The sequence below is a fragment of the Typha angustifolia genome, chromosome 15 (assembly GCF_048772165.1).
Source record: "Typha angustifolia cultivar Huaian chromosome 15, ASM4877216v1, whole genome shotgun sequence".
Lineage (NCBI taxonomy): Eukaryota > Viridiplantae > Streptophyta > Magnoliopsida > Poales > Typhaceae > Typha > Typha angustifolia.
In genome coordinates, this window is record NC_133253.1 from 21,641,333 (window position 1) to 21,666,451 (window position 25,119).

The 25,119-nt window shown below is 35.2% G+C and overlaps 2 protein-coding genes across 4 annotated transcripts; one reads left to right on the forward strand and one right to left on the reverse strand.

The window, feature by feature from the left end:
• Positions 1-450: 450 nt before the first annotated feature.
• On the forward strand, positions 451-22,170 carry LOC140777611 (uncharacterized). Of its 3 annotated transcripts, none has more exons than XM_073121837.1 (21): positions 451-624; positions 1,478-1,595; positions 4,620-4,807; positions 4,900-5,007; positions 5,132-5,196; positions 5,783-5,888; positions 7,588-7,671; positions 8,767-8,913; positions 10,451-10,579; positions 11,710-11,777; positions 13,019-13,052; positions 13,129-13,213; positions 14,702-14,769; positions 14,840-14,953; positions 15,035-15,070; positions 15,245-15,331; positions 15,889-15,980; positions 16,107-16,262; positions 16,382-17,534; positions 21,452-21,528; positions 21,615-22,170. In XM_073121837.1, the coding sequence occupies exons 1-18, from the start codon at positions 475-477 to the stop codon at positions 16,201-16,203; spliced, it is 1,776 nt and encodes a 591-aa protein (XP_072977938.1). In that variant the 5' UTR covers positions 451-474; the 3' UTR covers positions 16,204-16,262; positions 16,382-17,534; positions 21,452-21,528; positions 21,615-22,170. The 3 variants fall into 3 exon arrangements, with proteins under 3 accessions (XP_072977938.1, XP_072977937.1, XP_072977939.1); XM_073121836.1 differs by having other exon boundaries at positions 17,454-17,534; positions 21,615-22,164; XM_073121838.1 differs by lacking the exon at positions 16,382-17,534 and having other exon boundaries at positions 21,615-22,164.
• On the reverse strand, positions 17,597-23,125 carry LOC140777612 (O-fucosyltransferase 24-like). Its single transcript, XM_073121839.1, has 6 exons — positions 22,457-23,125; positions 22,192-22,360; positions 20,588-20,677; positions 20,228-20,511; positions 17,953-18,211; positions 17,597-17,855 (listed from the first exon to the last, which is right to left on the reverse strand). Exons 1-6 carry the CDS (start codon positions 22,936-22,938, stop codon positions 17,634-17,636), a joined length of 1,506 nt encoding a protein of 501 aa, XP_072977940.1. The 5' UTR covers positions 22,939-23,125; the 3' UTR covers positions 17,597-17,633.
• Between the last annotated feature and the right edge of the window lie 1,994 nt (positions 23,126-25,119).

Here is a 25,119-nt window from a genome sequence, read left to right on the forward strand (position 1 = left end):
GTATAAATACCTAATTTATATACTAACTTTTTATTATTTTTTTAATCGCAAGTGACAAAAGTCAAATTTGAAAGAAAAAAAGGAAAAAGGAAGAAGAAATTTGACTTATAAAAATAAAAATATAGTATGTCCCCAAATCAAGCGTGGCCAAAAGCATGTCCAAAGTTTTCAACAAGGTTAAGAAATTGGTGCGTGAGAAAATTACGGGCCGGATCCAGTCGGGGTTCGGGTTGGCGGGCCAGTTGAGCACTCCTGATCCAAACCCAAGCCTCTCAAGTTTGGGTCGAACTTGGATCCAGGCAGAAGCACCCGAATCCAATAAATCACTACCCCACCCGGCCACTCCCAACCAAAACCAATAATCGTTCATGTGGCGCGCTTCCAGACACATCGCCTTCCGTTGGGGATTTAAAATGCCAATAAAGAAAGAGGAACAGAGAGAAACAAATCCCTTTTTTTTTCCCCTCAGTCGCTATGCTGCTCCACCTCCAGCAAACCGGGCTTCGGTTCCATCGTCTCCCTCCGCTTTTCAACCCCCAAGAAAGGAGGAGAGTAGCCATTGCGGCCAACAAACGATCCTTTTATCGGATTCCGAGGGCTTCTGCGGTCCCGTCGAGAACCCAGGTAAGTTTTTCTCCTTAATCGTTGATCGAGAACTATGTTCTCGTCTGTTGGATTTGACCTCCAAGAAAATTGCGCTTGCCGGGCTCCATCTCCGTTATACTATCGATATCGCAAGTTGCTCTCTCTCTCTCTCTGTCTCTATCTCTGAAGTGTGATGGGTTTGAGGATGGAAGGAAAGGAGAATATATGACTATCTTGACAATAATGCTTGTTTTTATTTCACCAATTTTAGAAGTTTTAGCTTCAGAAGAGGAGCGAAAGGGGAAAAAAAAATCAAAGAAATTAGCCCAAAATTAGAGCATGCTTGGAATTTTTGCCTGTTACCATCTCTTTATGTTGATTTTTAAAACATGAATCTCAAATTGAGCATGTTTGGAACTTCAGATGTCCTCTTTTTATGTTGATGCCATGGCTTACTGTTGGTTGGACTTGAACTATTCAGCGGTCAGCAATATAAAAATTATTTGAGCCTTCTTGATTTTGAATTAGATTATCTGATAGACGAATAACTAAATAAATAGGAAACCCAAGATTGGGATGACATTGGTGTATGGTGATAAATGTTGCTAAATTCTTTTTGCTAGATACATAAGAAGTAACATGTCTGGCAGTGAAAAAGGGATTTGCATGATAACATTACAATGTTATTTTACGAATTTAAGCTTACACTACCTTTTTGGCCTTATAGATTTAATCATTTAATGAATTGGGTTTTCTTCTTAGGTGTATATCCTCATTTGACTGATATGCATAATGGAAGTCATTAATAGTTTACAGCTCTTCCAATATGTCCTTTTCATCTTACTCATTTCTAACATGTGTGCCTGGATATAAACACCGCACAATTTTGTAGAGAATAATGGAACGGATTTCCAACAGTGATGAAGTTGGTGGTGCTGGAGGGGCTTATTCATACAATGCTTTGAAAAGATTAGATAAATTATGGTCCAGTATTTGTGCAACTCCCACAGGTTTGAAGACTAGATATATGATAGTAAAAATGTTTAGTGTTTCTTGCTTACTTAAGATTTCTTCATTTATAGTTACTCTCCACCTTGTTAAGATATGAATAGTTTAAGATACTTTTAATGATGTTTTATAGAATTGGTGAATGTTCTTCTGCTGAGTATTTGTATAGTTATTTCCAAGGATGGCGGCGGGGTGCCAGTGGCACACCCCCGTGCTGAGCCGTGCCGACTGGCACGGGGGCGTGCCAACTGGCACGCGTGCCGTGCCGATCTATGCCGGTTTGGCACAGGGGCGTGCCGTTCGGCACAACCTCGTGCCGGTCATGTGCCAATGTAGAGATTTTTTATTTTATTTTTCTATTTCCATCAATCTTTATCAAATCAACTTTACTTATTTTCTTAGCAAACATGATATGACATGTAGAACCTATTTTTTTAACTTTTTTTTTTATTTCTATCAATTAACTTTTGTCATTTGTCATTTTTGAAATGACAACTTATTTGTCATTTTTTAAAATTGGAATGATAATTCATTTGCTAGACCTAGACAACCATAAAGTTGAATTTATCAGAGACAGAAGAAAGGAAAGAGACCATCTCAAGCTCAATATAATTATAGTCAGATGAGGAAAGGACTTGAGTTTATAGGTAGCAGGATATCAGGATAGGTGCGCCCACAGGATGATGAGTTCATCATCATTACCACCATATCAATCACACCCACCAGAGCCACAACACCCTTATTATACTCCATATTCACAATCTGTATATACTTATGGTGTGCATGTGTCTATGCCAGTTGTTCCCGTGTATATTCAATATCCATATCATATCATTGAAGAATTATAAAATTCTTATTTCTATGAAGACTATGTGAGACGTTATAATGAGCAATATTATCAGTGGATAAGTTTTAAAGAATATCGACAGTATTTAATGCAACATTCCTACGTTATTCTTGTGCTAGCAAATGAAGTTTTTGATCCTCCTCGTCATTGTACGTTCAACTAGATATTAGTTTTAATTATTGAACTATTATCAATTATGTATTGAATGTTATTATGTATTCAATTATATTATGGAGTGTTTAATCGTTAATATTAATTTTAATGAATGTATTCAATCATATTATGTGTTGAATAATATTTATATTCAACTATTGTTTTATCTTTAATAAAATATGTTATTTACAAAAATAATCTAAAGATAAAATATTATAATGTAGATTTTAAATTTTAATACATATATTTAGAACAAAAAAATTAAAAATTGACATACCAAAGACCCAAAAATATCTTTAAATATCCTAAAATTTTTATTAAAAACATTATAGGAGGCGTGCCACTGGCACAGAGGAGTGTGCCACTGCCGACCGGCACGTGCCGTGCCGATGGTGGCCCGGCACGGCACGTGCCACTGGGACGGCCATCATTGGTTATTTCACCTTAATGTTAACCAAATCTCTAGCAATAGTTTCCTTATATATTTGGCATCGTAGCATGCATTGCATTCTTCAATTCTCTTGTGTAACAACTAAATTCACATTCCTGTTGTAATCACAAGTGAAGTAAATCAACATCTAACATCTCTAGACTTCCTAAAGACTTGCTAGATTTATATAATTTTAACCTCAATATTTTTAGAATGTCTTAGATAGTTTTCCTTTCAATTGTAATGATTATTGAGGAGGTTGATGTGGGTACATTATTAGTTATATTCTACTTTTGTCAATATTTGCCAATGAAAGAACTATTTAGTTGTATTGTCAACATCTCTGTTTTTTTGTCATTGTCAGTCTGATTCATAATACAGGATGTAATTTTTTATGGTTGAACTTCCAATTTATGCTAAGTACGCAACTTTGTGGTAGATTAAATAAACAAATTATGAAAATCCATGCTCATACACTTTCTAATGATTGCTACAAGTTTTAATCACTTGGTAGTAGGTGTAAAATCTTCTTAAATCTTTTTTCTTTTCTTTTTTTGGCTAATGTTGAGGTAGTTGTTGATATGATTCAGTAGTGGTAACTACATCTCTTTGTTTTAGCTAAAGTTGGCCAATAATGGCAGAAGTATGGATTCGGATTTTTTTTTTTTTGCCAATACGTATAGGGAAATATTAAGCTTGTAGTTAGGAAGTAGGTAACAAAATTTACTAATTCCTAAATTCATCTAAAAGCCTCGTGAGGTTTTATAAATTTGGGGTCAAAGGAGATCTACTTTTTGAAATAACTAACTTAATACTATCAAAGTATCAATTATTTTGAACTCCTCAGAGCAACTAGTTTCCTTCATTCAATTTAGCTTCCTTGCTTAACTTTTTCAAATTTATTAACCATTTTTTGGAAACCAGCATGCTTTGATTGACAGTAACAAAAGCAGACAGCCAGGCAATGAGCCACTTTGCTTCTTTAATTTTTATATGTCTACTGAATAGCATATATGATACTTGATTCTGCTTCTTTATTTTATAGATCTAAATCATTTTATCACCAGCTTCGTAAAAGCTGATGCAAACATTGTTTGATGCAATCTTATCTTCTTACCTTTGAAATCAAATTTTGAATCCTATATTCTTACAGATAAACCTTTTGTATTACTTTGTCTTCGTCATGTGCAAGAAATTTACTACAATGTTGTATAAAGTAGTGTGTTGCATATGCTGTATCTCTGATTTTCCAATGATTTAAAACTTACAAAAGGACACAAACTGCCAAATCTGCCCATCAATCAGATGATTCTGTATCCTGATCAAACAAAGGCTTAATATACATATCCAAAACCAGCCTAAAAAGCATATCAAAATTCTATTATCTGTTCACTAATCAGAGTAAAAGAAATGCGACTATAAAATTGCCAGCATGGTGTTAGTTTCACATTAGACCTGTACAACAGTTAATTTAGTTGGCTTCTATATTTTCCTTTCATGATACATCCAATTAAATGTGTGAATTCTAATATTTGAAGAGATACTGTTTTCAAAGAATTCTAAACAGTCTTAACTACTATAAGTTTGGATTTTCAGATTCAGAGGAAATTGATGAAGTTGTTTCTCGGGTTTCTGGTTCATCAAATTATTCAGACTTGGGTGGCAAAGCTAGAAGTGTCTTTGATGTGTTAGTTTGTGGTGGCACTTTGGGTATATTTGTTGCTACAGCACTGAGTTTCAAAGGTCTTCGGGTTGGGGTTGTTGAAAGAAACATCCTTAAAGGGGTATTTAGGTCCTTAGTGCATTCCCGGCTTGTTTGTCTGATGTAATCTACATTACTTTTTTATTAAATGTGTGTTGCTATGCTGTTAAACAGAGAGAACAAGACTGGAATATCTCCAGAAAAGAGCTTATGGAACTTGTCCAAGTTGGCATTCTCTCAGAAGAAGAAATTGAACAGATTACCTCAATTAAGTTCAATCCTGTAAATTCTTCGGAACTTTATGTCTTTATTCATGTATTTTTACTGTTTTACCTATGATAACATGCAACTCATACAAGCAAGTTATCTTCTTCATTTTCTTCTCCCTATTTTGCTTCCTATGCAGAATAGATGTGGGTTTGAGAAGAAAGGCGACATTTGGGTGGAGAACATTCTTAATCTTGGAGTTTCGTGAGTTATCCTCTTGTAACTGTATGATATAACCATTAAAATTACTAAAGCAGCTACATAAGAGCAACAAGGCCAGTTATATAATGGTTGTAAGATTTCTCAACACTTCTCTTACATGAAAATTTCCTCCTCTCCAATTATAGAATTTTAATTCTCTTACAAGAACCAACATATCTGAACTCTGAAGATAATTCTAGAGAAAGATTTGTTGAAAAATACTTGAGCACACCACTTCTGCTCTCCCTCCATTTATTATAGCCCTGACACTGTCTGTTTGATATATCTGCATCGGATATTGCCTGAAACATCTTGATCTCTTGTCTGGAAGCATGCAATACAAAAATACTAGGTTAGAGTAGGATTATCTCCATACCATTCATCTCAAAGACTCATACAGCTCAGTAAAAATCCTAGGATATTAAGTTTGGGAAATCAGAATCTTGTCCAAGAAATTTCTGCTTTTTAATGTTTAGTCCCTGTTTCCCAGGGATATCTTTCTCCTTTCTTTAACTGGAGGGGATGTTCAGTCTGCTCTTAAAAATAATTATGACTTATATATAACACATGAATCACTCTGTCCATGCAGGCCAGCTAAACTTTTGGAGATTGTGAAGAACCGATTTATTTCCTCAGGTGGAACAGTATTTGAGGGAAAAAGTTTGTCTAGCATATCTGTTTATGATGACATCACTGTAAGTCAACCACCTCATGTTAATTCTGATTGTAATGCTGTCTGTGATCCACTAAATATTAAGTGCAAGAAATTCAGACCATGCAGAATTCTCATCTCAAATTCTGATATTGCATACATTACGGCTATCTGGGAAGCATTTCACCTCTACTAGTTTTAGTGTATTTAGCTCCATTTTACCTTCTATGCTCAAGTAAAGTTTTCTTTTGAGCTCTTCATAGGTCAAATTTCTTATCCTGATTGTAGGCTCCTAAAACACCTTTTTTTGGCTATATGATATATACATGTACTTCAAGTAACACAAATCTGCAGAGTAGAATGCATGTTCTCATCACATGATTCTTGTTAATTTAGTGAATTCACTAGATTCTTTATCACCTTTTGAGAATAGGAAGGACATGTCTATGGGGCATCTTACATAACTTTGCTCTTTTTATTATCATACTCACTGTTATTATCAACATGGCAAAAGTTTGAGTTGATAACTATTTATTACTGACTGTTGACCACCTAATCACCTAAGTAACTCCAAAAATTGGTGAACAATCTCCCAGCAAGGGCCAATTTTGGCAAGAGGTTAATTTTAATCAACTTAGTTTGCTTGCAAGTTGCTATACCATATTAGACATACTTTAAGCTCATGCAATGAGGGGAAAGCCCCAGAAATTTCCATAAGAATGGAATTAGTCTAGACCAATGAAGTGTCGAAAAGCCATGTTTTCTAAGGAACCAATGCAAAGTATAGCTAATAAGGTACTCTACAAGAGAAGAGAAAAGTTCCAATACAATTGCTAAAGTTCCTTATCCATCAGAACTTTTCCTTTTAGACCCTAAAGCCTTGTTTGGTTTGAGATTAAGTCCTGAACTCGATTATTAGTCTCATTTTTTAGTCTTAATTTTTTTAAAGAGTAAACTTGATTAGATATGAAAAAGATAAAAAGATATTTAGTTACTGAATCAGTTCAGAGGAGTTCCTAAACTCAAAGTAAACAAGGCCTAAATTGCCACACTGCAGCTTGAAAGCATTCATGCCAAGAAAAGATAGTGAGAACACCCAAAATTTTAGTGTAGAATTGGAAGCGTGAACCAAATAGGATCAAGAGAAACTGGGTATGACTGAAATGACAAAAAAATATGAGTGGCAAAATTGTCTCTCATGGGCAAATGGCTGGAGCCTTGGAGGGACACAGCCTTGGTGCAGTACTTCATAAAGGTGGACAAATGTGATTGTTTTTACTTCAAGATAGATGTGTGTATCTGGTGGGCGGGCTGACAGTTATACAAATGGTGCCGCAGAACGAAAAATGGATAATACTAAAAAAATGGAAATTGATGAGTTGTGAGAAAAGGAACATAGTAGGTCACTTCCTCGTGATCAACCAAATTTCTTATTGCAGAAGAAAACTCTTATGAATGGACTTATATCTGGGTTACTATAGTGTCATGAATTAGTCTGAGGTACTAATATAATTCCTTGTCACTCGTATGTCAAGACTTGTGAGTTGCAAGTACTAATTGTGACACCTACATCTTTCAAAATTGTGAACATTACTTTCTTGTATTAATTCTCTTTGGAGTTCCTAAAATCCTAATATATGGATCAAATAATTTGTTCATCTTGCACTTCATCCGTGATGCTTTGCAAATTACAAGTGCACCATTTAGACATCAGACGGTAATATGTTCATTGTATTCCCCAGATTTTGCAACTGAATGATGGTGAGGTTTTGCCTTGTCGCTTAGTTGTTGATTGTATGGGCAATTTCTCTCCAGTTGTTAGACAGGTATATCTTTTCATGTTGCTTGCATATTCATTCATGGCTTTTATGTACTTTCTTCCTTGTGTCTTAGTCAAACACAATACTTTACGAGGTTTTGAAATGAATCCTTGTATACAATTGTCAACATTAATCTGTCCGCTCCCTGAAGGATCAGGAGATCTAAGTAGAGTCACCAATCACTTGTTTGCCTCAAGCTACCTTTTGGAATCATCTAATAGTTTTGATTCTATGGACCTTATGATAAGAGATGTGAGTCTTATTATCTATACGTGGAATGAGAATCCAAAGTTTGAATAGCTAACAGGAAACATGGTTCTAAATGCCTACTGACACATAGAAATCCCACCGGTTTATGAAGCTTTGAGAATCTAGATGTATGTGTATATAGCTAGGAGTATCAGACAGCTGAGGAATTTAAGAGGAAAAGTGCCTAATGCACTAACCAAACAAGAGGAATCATCTCCAAATTATTATCTCCATTTTTATCAAAATACCAAATCTCTTAAATGATAGCAGTATGATAGATGGATGACACTGATAAATTTATAAATGTTTGTCAACAAGGAATAAGGTTAACAAGCAGGAGAACTCATCCCTTGTCATATATAAGTGAATATTTTTAATATACATCTTAACAGTATCAAGATTGGAAGTCAAATCACTGAATCAGTGTGAAACCAAACATGAACAAATGCCACTGCTTGTGGAGGAAAGTAACAATATTAGTTAACTAAATTGCTGCTAGATTCATGCCACTTGTTCATGTAAGTCAAAGAAGGGAGATGGAGCAGCAATTAATAGAGCAAGCTGTTTACTTGGTTGTCTGATCCTATGTAGGCAAGTACAATTGACAAATCATCAATTTGAACATAATAAAGAATTTGTAGATGCTACACTTTATTTTTTTTTATTATGTACTGGACCATAAGAAGCAAGGCAAGATCAACTTGTGAACTTATTACAATTATGATAACAGATCAAGTACATTATATAATGTGTGCCAAATTTCATTTATTTCTGATTTTATCTTTTCACTCTCAATGAAGTTCTAATTCAAATATTTTTCTCTCGCCTCCCCCCCGCCCCCCCAAAAAAAAGATACGCCGTGGTAGAAAACCTGATGGAGTATGCCTTGTTGTTGGCTCATGCTCTCGTGGTTTCAGTGAGAACACAACAAGTGATATTGTTTTTAGTAGCTCATCTGTGAAGAGAGTTGGAAGTTCAGAGGTGCAGTACTTTTGGGAGGTAATCTCTTGTTTCTTATTTGTGTCCTAAAGCTGACAATATTTAAATTCAGGCGATTTTATACTACTATAGTATAGTCATCTTTGTCGTTTAGGTAATCTCTTATTTGTAGTTCAGTTGTAAGTTCTAACATTAACTTAGTACATGAACAGTAGAAATGTGCTATCTTTTTTCTTGATTGTGACCTTATTCATTGTATTGTGCCCTAAAGCTGATGCTGTTTAAATGCAGATGATGTTTACTACTGTAGTACTATGGTCATCCTTTTCTTTAGGGCCTCCTTGGTTATCATGCATGAGATTGTATCATTAGAAATTGAGTGGAATCAACCATCAATCTCTTGTTTAGTTAGCAAATGTATTGAGTGGGACAAATTGCCCAATACACCTAATACTAATACTAATACTAATAATAATAATAATAAGAATGAAAACTTATTATTATTAATATTTTTAATTATATATTCTTAAACATAAATTATTAAACATAAGTATATATATATGAAAAATTGCTTAATAATATTTAATTGGACATAATAAAGACATATCTATAATTAAATAATATTTATAATAATTTTGTGTTTTACACTAAATAAATAAATTAACTTAAAAGGTATAAATATCAATAATTTAATATTCCATGAAAATAAGTACATTTTAAAAAGTATTATTATTAAATATTATTTTATCCTAAATACTTATACATATATATATATATTAAAATTATTTAATAATCTAATTTTTTATTGGATATAATAAAAAAATATTTATAAAATATCTTAATATTTAAAATTATTTTCATATTAATAACATTGAAAGTATAATATTAATAAAGCAATATTTGACCTAATTAAAAAAATTTATTCAAAGATAAAATAATACTTTTACTATTTAAACCAATAGGTTCGAAAAATCAGGATCGGAGTCAGCCTTAAAAAAAAATGATTTGTATTGACCAAATCGGTCGTATCGGCTGTATCATTCGTTTTGGATTGTATCGAAATTTTTAATTGCGTATAATTATAAGCACGAAGTATGTAGGATTAAATGTAGAAAAGTATGAATATTAATAAAACAATACTTTATATAATTAAAATATATTCAAATTATAGTCATATATTTTTATTGATTTAAATAATATATTAGAATGCATTCACATCTCTTCTTTATAATAATAAAATTATATACAATTTACTCATATACTTAATTATTTTTGTAATGTAAAATATATTTTATATGTAGAATATATAATTTAGAAGGGTTTAAGGTTATTCATGAAAATTGAATACAATGTTCATTCGGAATCACTTATTCATTCATTAACTAAACAACAAATTGATCATCGGTACATGCATCATATTCATGAATTTGTGATTCCATCCGCTCTGATGAATTTGCTGAAGGAATGGTTTTTCCTTGAAATATATTTATTCACTATGCCATGCCTTTTTTCAATTGTATTTTAGCAACATCCTTTTCTTGCATAAAATGGGTATATCTAAATACCTAATTGTTGGTCTAATCTGAATGTCTTCTAGGCATTTCCTGCTGGTACTGGTCCAACAGATCGAACTACTTATATGTTCACTTATGTGGATGCACAACTTGGAGGGCCAAAATTGGAAGAGCTTTTAGAGGAGTATTGGGATCTTATGCCAGCTTATCAGGTTAGTGTTCAGTCTTTGTTATATCCCTTGCAGTATGTTTCTAATTATTTCTGTACACTGCTAGACTATTTTGGAAATTTAGCTTTTAGAATCCCATTATTGTATAAGTTAGGTTCATGATGGTAGTCTTTAAGTTCACATTCTAAGCAGATCTGGTGAAGGTTTGATCTACAATTTGTACTTAGAGGGATCTGTGTTTCATGAAATTTCAGTTAACAAAAACAAAGATATGAATGTAGTAAAAACAATTCTGTGATGTAATATTCTTGCAGAAAAAATATTGTTTCCCCTGGCCGTATATACAATTGTAGTTGTAGGTTTGCAAAGTTGCCATATAGTGTATTAATAAAAGACTGACTTTGTCTTAAGAGGTGATTTTGTCAGATGGTGCCTTGTGAAAGGAGAACACTAGTTCAAACTTCAAAGCATCTTAAGATGGAAAATACATTTGCAGAGATGGAAGCTGGCAGGGCTTTGCAAATATTTAAAGGAGTACACACACTTCATAATGTTTCCTGTAATATTATATGCCTCGTAAAGTTCTCAGGAAAATGTGACAATGCTCAAGATGTCAGAGTTTTTATTATAGATACTAGCAATATACAACTTTCAGTCCCAAATGATCCATCTCAGTTATAGATGATCTGAAAGCACACCAAAACTAGTAAGTTGGATTGTTCTGGAGGAAAATAGTAAGCCAAGAGGGCCCAAACTGTTAGTCACATTGCAGATTGGATATGGCTTGAATTCAAGTCAATACACCAGATTTTCTTATAACCCCGTTTCCTTCCTTCAATCATACACTTTCATACACAGACAGTCAGACATGCTTACTCTCTCTCTCACTTACTCATACACACACATGTGCACGAGACAGGCCTCTGACCTCTCCCTTGCCTTCTCAACTCTGGCAAATATGGGCAATATTGCCTGTGACTGGTGATATTTCATCACAAGTTATACATCATATAACAATATCATCTTGTCATCATCATATTCGACTTGAAAACTGACTCCATTTTATTTTATTTTTAGATTATTACATTTCCGCTATTACATTTCCACTTACTATTCTCCTTATATAGTCTCAATGACATTTAAGTGATTTATTACAATGTTATTGTCTATAGGGAACCTCCCTCGAAAAATTGGAAATACTAAGAGTCATTTTTGGAATTTTTCCTACTTATCGTGATAGGTAATGTGGTGGCAACTTTATATTGGAATGAACTTTTCTTTTCCTTTTGCTTCTTATTTGGACATTACTAATGTCAAATATACCTTGATGTGTAGAAATATTCTCTCTGTTATTCCTGCACTTATTTCAGGTTCTTGTTCCAAACTTATCGCTGAAAAAGCTGAGTACATTATGATATTAATTATTAACTGCAAGGTTTTATCAATTTTCCACTACCTTGGTATGACAACCTTAGTTCTTAGTTAAAAGTTCTTGGCTCTCCACAGAATGAATCATAGGCTTGATATGATGATATATACATCGAACTTGTATATTAGCAACTTGTGAAAATCTATGCTGCTCTGTAAGAGATGCTATTCGGTGTTGTTGGTCAATGGAAAAGACTCGGAGTACTTGCAGGCTAGCAGCAATTTTAGCACTCATTAGAGATATTGTATGAAAATCTTATTGCAGCCCTTTTATTGGTTTCAGGATATCTCTTAACAAGATTAGCCATCCTCAGATAGTAAACTTCTATCTAGTAATAGTGTTCAAGATCAAATCATTTGCGATCATCTTAACCTAGTACACTTGACTCCAAGGGGACTTCTAGTCACCTTAATTTTCTCACAATAGGATTAGTGCCTATATTTCTTTAATGAAGTGGACGTACCATTACTTTTAGCCACTCTTAACCAAAATCTGTTTTAATATTTACTTAAAGTTCTCTTTTTTTTTTATGATCTGATAATCTGCAAGCTCTGATTCTCCTATATGGAAAAGGGTTTTTGAGTAGTCTACCTTGTCTTGAAGGTAGTAAACGTTGACTTTTTTTACTGAAACAAGTATTGTATTTATAAGCCTTGCTTCTTTTACAAGCTCTGTGCTACTTGTGGCCTTATAAGAAGACTCCTAAAACTTTTTAACATTAGTCCAAATGCCACAAGAAAACATTTAAGTTGAATACATTCAATAAAATGGTTTATTTGTCACATAGTGGAATAACTGTTGATACAAATAAAGTTAAATTTATCCACTATTTTGTAATGTTGAAACCTTAAGTATTGAGTGTTCAATTGTTTAATACAGAAAAGTTATCCATCTATTTCGTAATGTTGAAAGCTTTAGTATTGGGTGTTCAATTGTTTATTACTTTATTGTTCATCTATCGTGATGATCAGAGCTGCTAATCTATTGCAACATGAGAATATGCTTGATGCTTATTGTATCTGAAACCTCTCTCTCTTGTCATATTTTTACAGCCCCTTGCCTGCAGCATTTGATCGTATCTTACAGGTATATGATGATGTTTCCTATATACACAGTAATTCATTCCTTACCCTGTAATTACTTTTCAAGAATAGTACTGCAGGTCGGTGATGCCAGTGGAATCCAGTCACCAGTTTCTTTTGGAGGTTTCGGTAGCATGACAAGACACCTAGACCGGTTGTCAACTGGTACATAAGGCTAATTAAGTCAATATCTTCAATGTTTGTGTTTGTTTTCTTTCTTACTTGGAAATTGGATGCAGAAAATATCTGGTGGGTCATATGTGTCAGTAAATTCAGAAGCATCATTTTATGTTTACAACCTAAAGTAAGGTCATATGTGTCCCTTCAGGCCAAAATTTATTTAGATCCAGATTTATCAGAAGGTAGCAGATGGCTGTGGTTTACACCTTCAGTCATTATAATGTAATTGTAATCCACGTTTAACTTGGAACACAAGCAATTGCAGAGTATATATTATGGTCTAACTAGTTCTTGACTTCTACAGGATCTGTAAAAAACCGAATAAGTATTATCCTATCATTTAACCTCTTAGGGCTTCACTGATTCACAATTTAGTTATACAAGAAGTGCCAAATCATATTTGGAGATGCAAAGATGAATCCAGAGGTTTCCTTAGAGGGTTCTTTTATTTTAGAGTCTAAAACAGTCTTCTCTAATTATAACTTAAAAGGATCTAGACTCTATAAGGATCCTTCAAATGTTAGTTCCCTTGTGCAAATGTCACTCAATTAGAAGATACATGTAGTAAATGTGTACATTGTAGATCTCATAGAGAAATTCAAGCATTAAGAGTCTGTAACTGACTCTTTCAGAAAAATGAAGTAATAGGTAATCTATCCCTAATAACAATAGAGATTCACTTCTATTGAGAAGTAAAGTCGTGACTCTGTTGTTACTTGTTAGAGGGACTAAATCAAGGAAATGAGATAATTTTGTGTTTTCATGGACTAAAAACTCATTGATAAAGAAGAGCCTAGCTCAAGCCGGCTGCCTTGTTAACCAGTTATCTAGCTTTATTGGACTTGGCCCATTAAAAAGGTTCCCTTAGGAACCTTGTAATGAGATGAGGTCAAATAAATTACTTATATTCTGTTTGGTTCCTGAATAATAATGGAGGAACAGGTCTGCTCAAAGCTTGCATAGGTGTACACTCATTAAATGAAAAATAATTCAACCAGAGGGGCCTTGGGCGGTGATGATGTTTTGCTGGTTGTCAAGGAGGGGTGGAAGACGACGAGGACGCAGTTCTGGAAGACAGCGGTGGCTTCCCCAAAGACTTTTGCACTTTTAGAATCGATTTAATGATCCCATTGCTTTGAAATAATCCGACCAGAGATTAAGGCTGTTGTCCAATGTCACCCTACTGAGAAACTTTTGGTGGCTTCCCTCAGTTATTTTTTGCAGCATTAGTTAGAAATTCATCTAATAGAAAGCAACAATCAAGCTGATGTTATTTTGAAACAGAGAAGGCAGAGCTGATTCTAACCCTCATATCTCATATCAATGAAGAAAAAACTCCAAATACAAAGTATCCAAACATGTGCTTATATTTTTAGGGTTTACTAGATGTGTACAATTGTTTCAATGATCATAAAATTTGCACTTAAGACTGCTGGACAGGCTAACATTCCTCTTGGTTTGTTGGAGATTAAGGTATATATGAAGCAATGGCAGGAGACTTCCTAGATGCGCAAAGTTTGTGCTTGCTAAATCCTTACATGGTTAGTATTCCAATAATTTGACTAATCTACTCTGATGCATAGACCTTATTATAAATTCTCCTTGTTGCAGCCAAATTTAAGTGCATCATGGTTGTTCCAGAGAGCAATGTCAGCAAGGCCAGACGCCAATGTTTCATCAACTTTTATCAATGAACTTCTTTATGTGAATTTTCAGTCCATGAAGGTAAATTAGCATTTTTTGCTTAAAATTCCTTTAAGTCTATATCCGTAAGTGTTTTGTCTAATCTCAATAATATTTCATCAGAAGCTTGGGGGTTCAGTACTTCGGCCATTTCTTCAGGTTTGTAGTTGAGAAAACCAACTTTGATTTTTTCTTTCTTCTGATTTTCTCGTGTCTCTAGTTCCAAAACTACTGAAATTATTTATCCTATGATATCTTGTGGTCTTAGATCTGATATGCATGATCTCCTGTAGCACAAGGCAAATGTAAATTGATATAACTGTGCCTTTGTAGGATGTAATCCAATTTGGGCCTTTAGTGAAGACTTTGGGTTTAGTGATGCTAGCCCAACCTCTGATCTTACCTTCAATATTTAGGCAGGTAAATTAATGGTTATATTTGTTGCACTTTCTTCCTTTTCTTGCTTTGTTTGACTTTTTGTTAGCAAGTCACTCTTAGTAATGTTGGTGGTCTGATTTCTTTTTTGAAAGTTGGTATCCACTCACTTAAAGAGCAGCATTCTTTAAAATACTATTGTGAAACCATGTTTTTATGTCTAGCATAGGACAATGTGGCACAATGAACCTCCTGATGAGTGCTAACACCCTGTCACGGCGCACAGAGATGTGTCATGTGTTGTCTGTGACTGATAATAATTGTTGCCTTTTGTTTGTATAAGCAAGTTCTTTTTTGTGTAAGAGGCAAGTTTTATTTTTTTGTGTAGCCATGTACGACTTCCCCTTGTTCATCTTTGAGAGAATTTATTTTTACTAATAACCCAATTTCTTGAACCATAAAGGGTTCTATGTTTTTAGCTGTCATACAAAATACATTCTTAATTTAAGGGGTATGTAATGATCAAATCATCAAATGAATGGTTCATATTTTGTTTACCATATATGCTTGTGAAAATCTTGCTTTCTTTATGCTTTATTTAGGTTGGAGTTGGTGTGATCCTTGACTGGTTTGTTCATTTTGTTATGCTTGGCCATTACACATTTCTTTCAAGCTTCATCGATCCCGTCATTAGGTAAAGTATCTACCCTTTATATGGTATATCTAGTTATATGCGGCTGCTACATTTTGGTGTTGCTTACCACATGACCTTGGAAGAGCCCTTCCTCTGATACATCACTTGTTTTTTTTTTCCTCCAAGGCCATGGGTGGAGTACCTTCCAGAAAAGAACAAATATGAATGGAGACGGTACATGGAAGCATGGAAGTATGGAGCTGGTTTAGATTACAAGGACTGAATGGCATCAATGAGAGAAATTTTCAATATAAGCATCAACCAGTTTATTTTTCAACAACTGTAAGTAAATAGTTACCAATCATTTTTATCTTAAACTTATTTTATTTCTTGAATCTTTCCTACTCCCCCTTAGACTATGGAGGATTATTCTATTAACCGAACCTTGCGCATGCCACTAGGACCACTGATGGCCTGTATGGGCCAAGCCAGGTAATTCCTCTACCAGGGACGGAGCCTGAAAAGGTTACAAGTTGTCCCAAGATTGACCCTGACCTGAATTAGCACATGAGATGGGGAACTTATGACCCTCGATTTTTCTAATCCTGTTTGTAAAACCCTGGATCATAGCAAACGGAAGATCTGGAGCTCTAGTTTTTTTTGGAATTTCATCTTTACACCATCTGGGGTTCATTTGGATAATGAGATGTGCTTTATTTTTTGGGACAATTATAAGTACTTATAACATTCCATTTAAACAGCAAATTACCATTTAGATGAGTCAAACTTTTGACATCTCGACAAGAAATAAGGTTTCTGAACAACTAAGATACCTGTCAACAACATGATGATATGTTGTTTTGTCTTGCTTCTAGTGAGTTGTAGCAAGATTCAAGAAACTTAAATGGGAGAACTGGAGAGGATCTGAAGCCCAAGAGATGAAGTGTCCTAAATTTTTAACTGAAGGAAATATAGGAGATATAGAATCATCTTTTGGTTTCTCCTGTCAATGTCACATGCAAACTGCCAACCTTTCACATGGTAGGTTGCTGAAGAATTTGAAAATGATTAGCTTCATAGTTAAGCACCATCCATTATTTTGATTCTTACATTTCTAGAACTTCTGACATGTAAAGTACATTTTCAAGAGATTTAACATCATCCTCACAGAAATAAATCAAACTGTAACAACTAAGACAGAAAAAACTAATAATAGATATGATGCCAAAGCTGATAGATGTCAGTGAATTGTACCAGAACGAGATATCTGAATCATTGTCCTACTGCCTCTACTTTCTCTATGTAAAGATGGTTGTACTGAAATCATCCATTGCTTATGATCTAATACTAGAACAAGATTGTATATCTGTATGTGATTCAATTCTCTTTCTTTGATTTTTCTTAGTGCAATCTACCGTTTGATACTATCACATCTTTATAGTCGGAAAGTCCTATGTATACCTTTAATTGTTTGTGGAACTTCTTGATTTGATTCTCCCTTTCTCCTTTTCTTTTTGTTGGTACTCTGGACAGACAGTGGATCACCGTCAAAATTATTCTTGAGTGAATAATCTTTGTAATGTAACCGTCTTTAGTAAAAGGTAACTTCCGCAGGTAATTCACCGACAACTCTGGAAATTTGAGTACATTCTCAACCTCGCAATGTGCTTACTGCATGTGCAAACTAATGTTAGAAAACTTTTCAACTTAAACTTATGTTTCTTTTAAACACATGCAATGTGGTATCGGAAAAGCAACTACATCTCTGTTTTGATTAATATACAATGATGAAGTAGAATCTGAAGACTCTGTATGTATTTCCATTATTTTCTTCCTTATTTCACTATCACTTAGGGTCCTGTTCAAGAATAAATGCACCAAAAGTTTCTTGTTTGGCCTGATATGCTTTCCATAACCCATATAAGTCCGATGACCCTGCTCAATAATTAGATAAATAGGATTAGTAAAACTGAAATATCCACTTTTCCTGCTAATCTATAGATTATTTTGTTCCATTAAAATTGATATGTACCTGTAAGGAACTTGCCATGTTTCCTCCATGGCTTGCCATGAAGAACTGACTCTTGAGGCAGACCTCATAATCTAGTGCGGCGAGAACAGATGGTTTCTGTTGAAGACTATCAAGTTCACCAGGTCTTGCTAGGTTCCATTTATTGAATAATTGGGGAAATTGGGATTTTAGCGGTTCAAGTGCTTTTTGGCCTCCAAATGGTTCACCCCCAGCCCAGTAAATCCTTGTATTTTTAGAGGCACCAAGTCCTTTGAGCATCCTGAAAGTAGACAAATAATGAGTAACTATGCTTTTTGTTGAGATTGACACTTGTTAGATAAAGCTATTTGTATGTGATGGAAATTTAGCCATGAATTGGAAACACATAACCACCTAAAGATGTAGGATAAACAGAATTGCTGCATATGTATAGTAAGTTTCCATTAACTATTTTGTCTTGTATCTAAGTATTACTTATATAACTTTTTTGTCTCTTTATTAGCAAAGAGAAATTGCACTAGCAAAGCAGTATTCATTCTAAGAATGATCAACAAATTCCAATACTATCTAGGGTCACTCGACTAATTATCTCACATTATGATCCCCCAATGGTGCTCTTAAGCTGCATGTTATCCCATTAGGGGTGAAACTGAACTGAATATGAATCAGATAGTGGTAAGTCATATCTGTATTCATATTTTTTTTGCGGATACATATACGGATTGGATATTGAACGAAGAGTGACCTTAATTACCACATTGGCTAAGTACAGCTATAAATACGGACTGGATATTGGATATATCTGTATTTATTTTCTGAGTGTATAAAAATTTGTGATATAATTATTGAAATCTATTGACAATAAGTAAATATATGTGAAACTAGATTAGAGATTTATATTAAAGTATACAAAAAGTTTTTATATCATTATTTTCCTAAAATTTTAAATTAAATAATATATGGATATTGATTCGAATATTATTTTTCAACTCATATCGGAATCTGCATAGACTATTCAGATATAGATATGAATTTGGATATCACAACATAGATATGAATTTGTATATCATGAGGGATAAAAAAACTCAACCCATTTCCAGCAAAACTCAGATACGGAACCGGATTGGGTTGGATTTGCTCCTACCCGTTTTCATCGTATACCCCCCATTCATCCTACATCAAGTGATATAGCTATGATGCAGTGCTGATGCTACATCATGGAACAATACTTAGGATACTGGTAGGAAATTTATGAATCCTTGAATATGGTTTCTATTATATCCTTAGGCTGCATTCCAAAGAAGAAAATCTCTGTGCAAGCATATATCCTATCTAATGCCAACATTTTTTCATAAATGGAATATCCGCATTCAATTTACAATATTCAAACGGCTAGAGAATATGTTATATATGAGGTGATCAGCATTAGGATTAGGATTCCTTTTCCATGAATGTGACACCATTTTCAGTTGGAACTTTAATAGTATATGACATTTCTTAGGACGAAGACTATATCTCAACATGTTGGCTTGAAGTAGTTGTTGCCCGATTTGGCTTCAGAAGTTCTTGTTGTCAGTTATACAAAATCTCAATTGTTGCAGTTTACAACCATTGGCGAAGGCTAAGCTAAATCTATCTTGGAAGAATCTAATCCAAGGTCCAATCCTCTGGATTAAAGAGTCCGTACTAAAGCGACATTTGCAAAATTTTAGTTGCAATAATATTAATATATTTGAGCTAGACAAGACTATTGAAGTTAGGTAATGTGCATGCTAGCATTGAATGTATCAAAATTTTACATGTTGAACCTTGGCTACCTGAAAATGGAGGAATGTGCACTTACAAATGAAGTTAAAGGGTGAAGATGAAAACTTGTTGACTTGGCCATAGGAAAGGACTTCTGGAGTTTTGGGTGATCTCTCAATGTAGATACTCCACATTAGATAGAAATTTCCTGCTAATAATTTGAATCTTGCTTGTTGCATAATCTGTTAGTGCTCATTGAGGTTTCTAACAAATTGGTATTGGTAGATTTCAAGGGAGTATTCTTCATAATGACCATTTGGTACTTCTGTTTTGACCCATCCTCAGCTTCTTTTATCCCTAGCTCATTTATCACATACAGGTGACATTATATCTTTCTGTAGTGACCATTGCTGGCTTTTTTGCTATTGGGTATGAAACTTATTTTGTGAAACAAATGAATTGCTAATCCACAATGGTGAATTCCCACCAGATAGGCAGATACTATACTAGTCAGTGGTTAGAGGAAGAAAAAAATGTCTATGGTGTGTACCTGGAAATTTCCTTGGCATTTAGGGGGCATAGCCCAGCATGATAGCGCTCTTGAGCTGTGAGCTTAGTGCGGGATGTGAGGAATTGGGGCTTAGAGGCTCGTTCATCAGCAATTACAAGGTCTGCTTTTTTACCCAAGCCTGAGCTGCAACCAGTTCTTACCCAGACATCCTTTTCTAGCCTTAGGTGCAAGGCCATGTATGGTCCCTCTTCTGACATCCTCTTGACGAATCTGTCTGCAAGCTCATGAATCCATGGTTGGAACTTTAAAGCCTCAAAAGCCACCTATAGAAGTTATCTAATTAAGCCATATATTCACTCTCAAGTCTGAAGTGACTCCAAGAACCATGAAAGGACTTACCTTGCACCTTAGCTTTTGTAAATCAGAGGTAAGGTTGTTTGCCAGTCTTGAGTCAAAAGCTTTCAGAAGCAAGATGCTGTCCCTGCTAAGCTGCCGTACGCATACCATAGATTCATATGTTAGATTTGGGAAACATGCTGTGGTATGCTACCATATACATCTACTTCTCACTCAGTATAAGCAAGAATAGATAATTAAGTACATATTAGGTACGTATTACTGAAGAAACTTTAATATTTTCTGAAATGAAGTAGGAGTAATTTCTCTTGACATGAGCAGATCACTGTTTTAGATGCTAAAACATTTGGGAGGGCAACAGATAAATATTTGTTATGAAAAGTCTGTTGTACCTGAACTCTATTTAATTTGCATACAAGTCTTTGTTCTTTATTATTGCATATACACCTCTGTAGTTAATAGCTCTGTTTAAAATCCATTTTGAGTGTTACAAAAATATGCGTAGGGATATTCTCCATTTTTCGTCTTTAATTGGTGCAGGAATTCCTATTATATAATACTTTTGTTAAGAATCTTTTTTGATGGTTCTTAAATTTAGAAGCTAAATAAGGACCATGAATTTCTCCCTGTTGCTGAATTACTTGTCTTGTTGTTGTTCATTTGCATTAACTTTGGCACCCAGCGATACTAAGCCAACACATAACTTCATTGAGATCTAAGATTATTGTCAATGTAGAAGTACTCTAGAACCCTCTACTAGTTGTTTTAAAAAGAATCCAGCATATTGGCTTCCACTTTTAAGAATTCAAGCAGTAAGAAAGTCAAAATAATTTTCTGTATTATATAAATAACAGAAATATCATGATCATTTGTGTATCCCGGTTAATAAAACATAATTCTCTGCAGTATATCAGATCGTCGCATATGGCTCTTCAGTTTTTGTACCAGAAATGCAGGAGCAAACAGCTCCTCAAGGTTTACAGGTACAAATTTTACCATGGTTCTTTCTAATGATACCATGGCCATGCTAGTTGATGCCAATAAGTCTTGTGAAATGCATATTTTGTAGGTTATGTGCAGTTGTCTCATGTGATCACATTCTCTGGAATCCAACAATCACATACTAATGGTATCTGATAGCGAGAATCTTTGAAAGTAGTTTATTATTTCTATGGCAATGCCTAGTGTTTGCAGTGAAGTCCTTTGTTGGTAAACCCACTGCGCAAGCTGTGTTTGGACTGATCCAAATTGTCTATAGTTACAGTGCTTGTCTGTTTATGAGGATGATGGTGCATTTATGGGTGGAATCTAAATAGAGGGACGAACCATTTGGTGTTAAATTTTTCGTTGAAAACAAAAGGTCCAATGTAGTGCTGCCAGGCTATCTCAGTGTTTCGATTTGATAACACAGGCTGCTAGAGACCCTGGACCAGATAGGTGATTGCTACTTTGTCTTCCCATTGGTCAAAGATAGCTACCTTAGCTACTTTCTGATGAAAATAATGCATATAGGACGTTTGTTAATGTCACTATCCTTGATCTAAACTAAGAAAGTCGAGCATGGACGGTTCTGGATCCTTGAACCCAAATCCTAATAAACTAGCTCAAGAAAAAGAAAAGAAGAAGAAATTGGAAAAGAATCAAACCTTGTGCACGTAGTTGTGCCTCACCCACTCCTCGTCGGCATTGAAGGGCATCGCCGGCGCTCTCACCCGCCGCCTCATAAGGTGAGTCGCCGGCAGCGAGGACACCACCGCCACGTCATCCTTCAGCGTCTTCTTGAAATGCGCCACGTCAAATATGTCACCAAATTCACTGCACTAAACAAACATCTCCCCGAGTGAGAATTGAGAAGAGCCGATCGATCGCCATTGGAACGAAACTCAATTCTAAGTATCAAACGTACACCACCTCTCATCTCCCCATATCTGGTTGACCTGAAGCACCGGGACGACGAGCACGGCCCTCAGAATCCGCGCCACGACCACCGCGTCGATGATCTGCTGGCGCTGCTGGTTCAGGCCGCCCGACACCACCGCCATCATGTACTTCTTTGCCTTTCCCTCCGACGAGTTGCGGTACGAGTCACTGAACTGTATGCATGGTCGGACTCGCGGCACCCCAGACCGCGCCCACGTCCAGAACTCGCCGAGCGGCGGCGCATGCGATCTCGGGCCGAGGCGGTGAAGGTACTTCGTGCAAGCGAGAGGGGGGAGGAGCACTTGGGAGATGTTGATAAAGGCGAAGAAGGCGAACAAGGGAAGGAAGTACCGGCCGGCGCGGCGAGGGCTGGGGAGGAGGAGTTTGCACGGAGGCAAAGACTTGGGATGTTTCAGTTTGAGATGGATGGGCTTCTGGATGACAGAGATATAAGACGGAGAGACGCCGGACATGGCGTAGTATATAACTACAACTCCTTGGCCCTTGGCTTAGTATTAAGTGTTGAGTGGCAAATATATGATCATTTCATTGCTGAGGAATAGGGTGTGAGAAGAGCGAAGGAAGAAGAAGAGAATAATGAGGAGGAGAAAGAAAGCGAAGGAGGAAAGTGATGGATTTTGAGAGCGGGTGAGACGTCACCAACACTGCTTACTTTATAGTTCATATGATTCGTTTGGTGCCAACGACTCTGTTATTAAAGTGATTCATATGTTCTTCATCTGGGGTCGAGTTCTATGCCTGTACACTTTTATTATTTTTAAAATTCTTTTCCTAAACTTGGGGTGAAAAGAGGTGAAATCCACGTACGTACGTAAATAACGTAGATCGAGATAGAACATTGTATGTCGATTCCTCTTGAGTGCATGAGTTTCTTGCATTGACTTACTTGCCAGCTCATGATTGGCTACTAAGATTGACAGCCTATCAGAAACAGACAAGCCCACAGCTGCACTGACTCCATCGTAACACACATGCAAACTGATTGGTCGACTCGACCGATCCCAAACGCAGCACTGGTCGTAAAAATTGATGAAAGCTTTGGTTTCAACGTAGTTGCGTTGCAGTTGATCTCAAGAAGTAAAGTTTTAGATTTCCTAGAATGTTTCAGCTGTTTCCTTCAATTCTATGAGAAGAGAAAGAGAATTAGAGAGATAAATAGAAGAAAAGGGTCTCTCACCAACTAGTGGGGACTAACTGGGACGAGCTTGCACGTTAACGGAACCTATATGTTGACTTGGAAACTGGAATGCATATGCAATAATGTGCATCGCTTTCGCCAGTATTATTTCGAAGAGACAACCGACCACTATAGCTTTGCTACGATCCACAGAGGTAAATAATTAATAAGGCGTTCTTAATTAACAACAATTAAGTAAACCTGTTAGCTTAATAAGTTTTCTCTGGCCGACCGAACGTGGCACGGCTGCTGCTATGTGCTTAATCGAATAGAACGAATCAAGTAATCTAATCATCTATGCCACGTGCTCGGGCTTGTAGGAGATTCCTATCATCTTTATCAGCAGTTAGCTGTAATATATATGGTCAAAAGCCCTTTTAATAAGTAGAGTATAGTATATAAAGTCTTGATATTAAATATACGAGGTTGTATTCTTTTGTATTATTTGTCGTCCTATATACGTCCTTTTTGTTGTTTCCAATAATATGAATTTAACATCTTTTTTTATATATATTACCAGGTGATTAGATTGAAACGCCTGGTGGGCTTCAATGTAATTAGCTAGATTTTACTTACTCTAAAGGTTTCTTTTGGTTTTTGTATAAGATATTTTGAGGATAGTTTTATACATTCATCTTAAATATGAATTAGGTATATGTATAATTTTAGTCGTATTTTGTTATTTGATTGTAAAATATAATAATTAACTTGAACAAATTTATGTTAGAATTTGTGTTTGATTATTAGAATATGAATACATATGTTATAATATAGATCTTGCTCAAAAAATATGTATAATTTTATCACACCCATAACTTATCATGTAATTTATCTTATACAAAATTTAATCAAATTATATATATCTTAGTTTCAAAATATATTTAAGAATGATCTAATCCAAAATAAATATTCTTTATGCATGAAATTGCTCGAGAACCATAAGGGTTCATCTCGAATCGAATCGAATGGCTCAAAACGCACGTTTTACCATTAGATGACTCTTATTAAGAGTAAACGAAAACCCAAATTGTAGGTTGATCGGTATTTCCGGTAATCAAACTCTATTAATTTTGGATATTAAACTGTGGACTAATTGTGGGCAGAATTCTCCTCGGATACCCAACTCGGGTTTGTAGGAGATTCTTACAAACTGAGATATAGGTTGATTTATTGGTTACGTAGACAACGGCAAGAGGTGGTTGTTTATCTTGTTGTTTTGCTGCGGTCTTATTCAACTTTTCCAGCTCAGTGATGGTTACACTTCTCTTAATAAAATGAATTAGAATTAATAAACAATATGGCAGAGCCAACAACTGTACCTTAATCAATTGAGTGCATCGACTAACTGCCCATCTAATAGCATCACCATATGAGCTTTATATTCCACCTACCTCGTGTTCCACCATTTCATTTCTTTTCTTTTCTTTTGGGAGAGAAACAACCTCGTGTAATACCT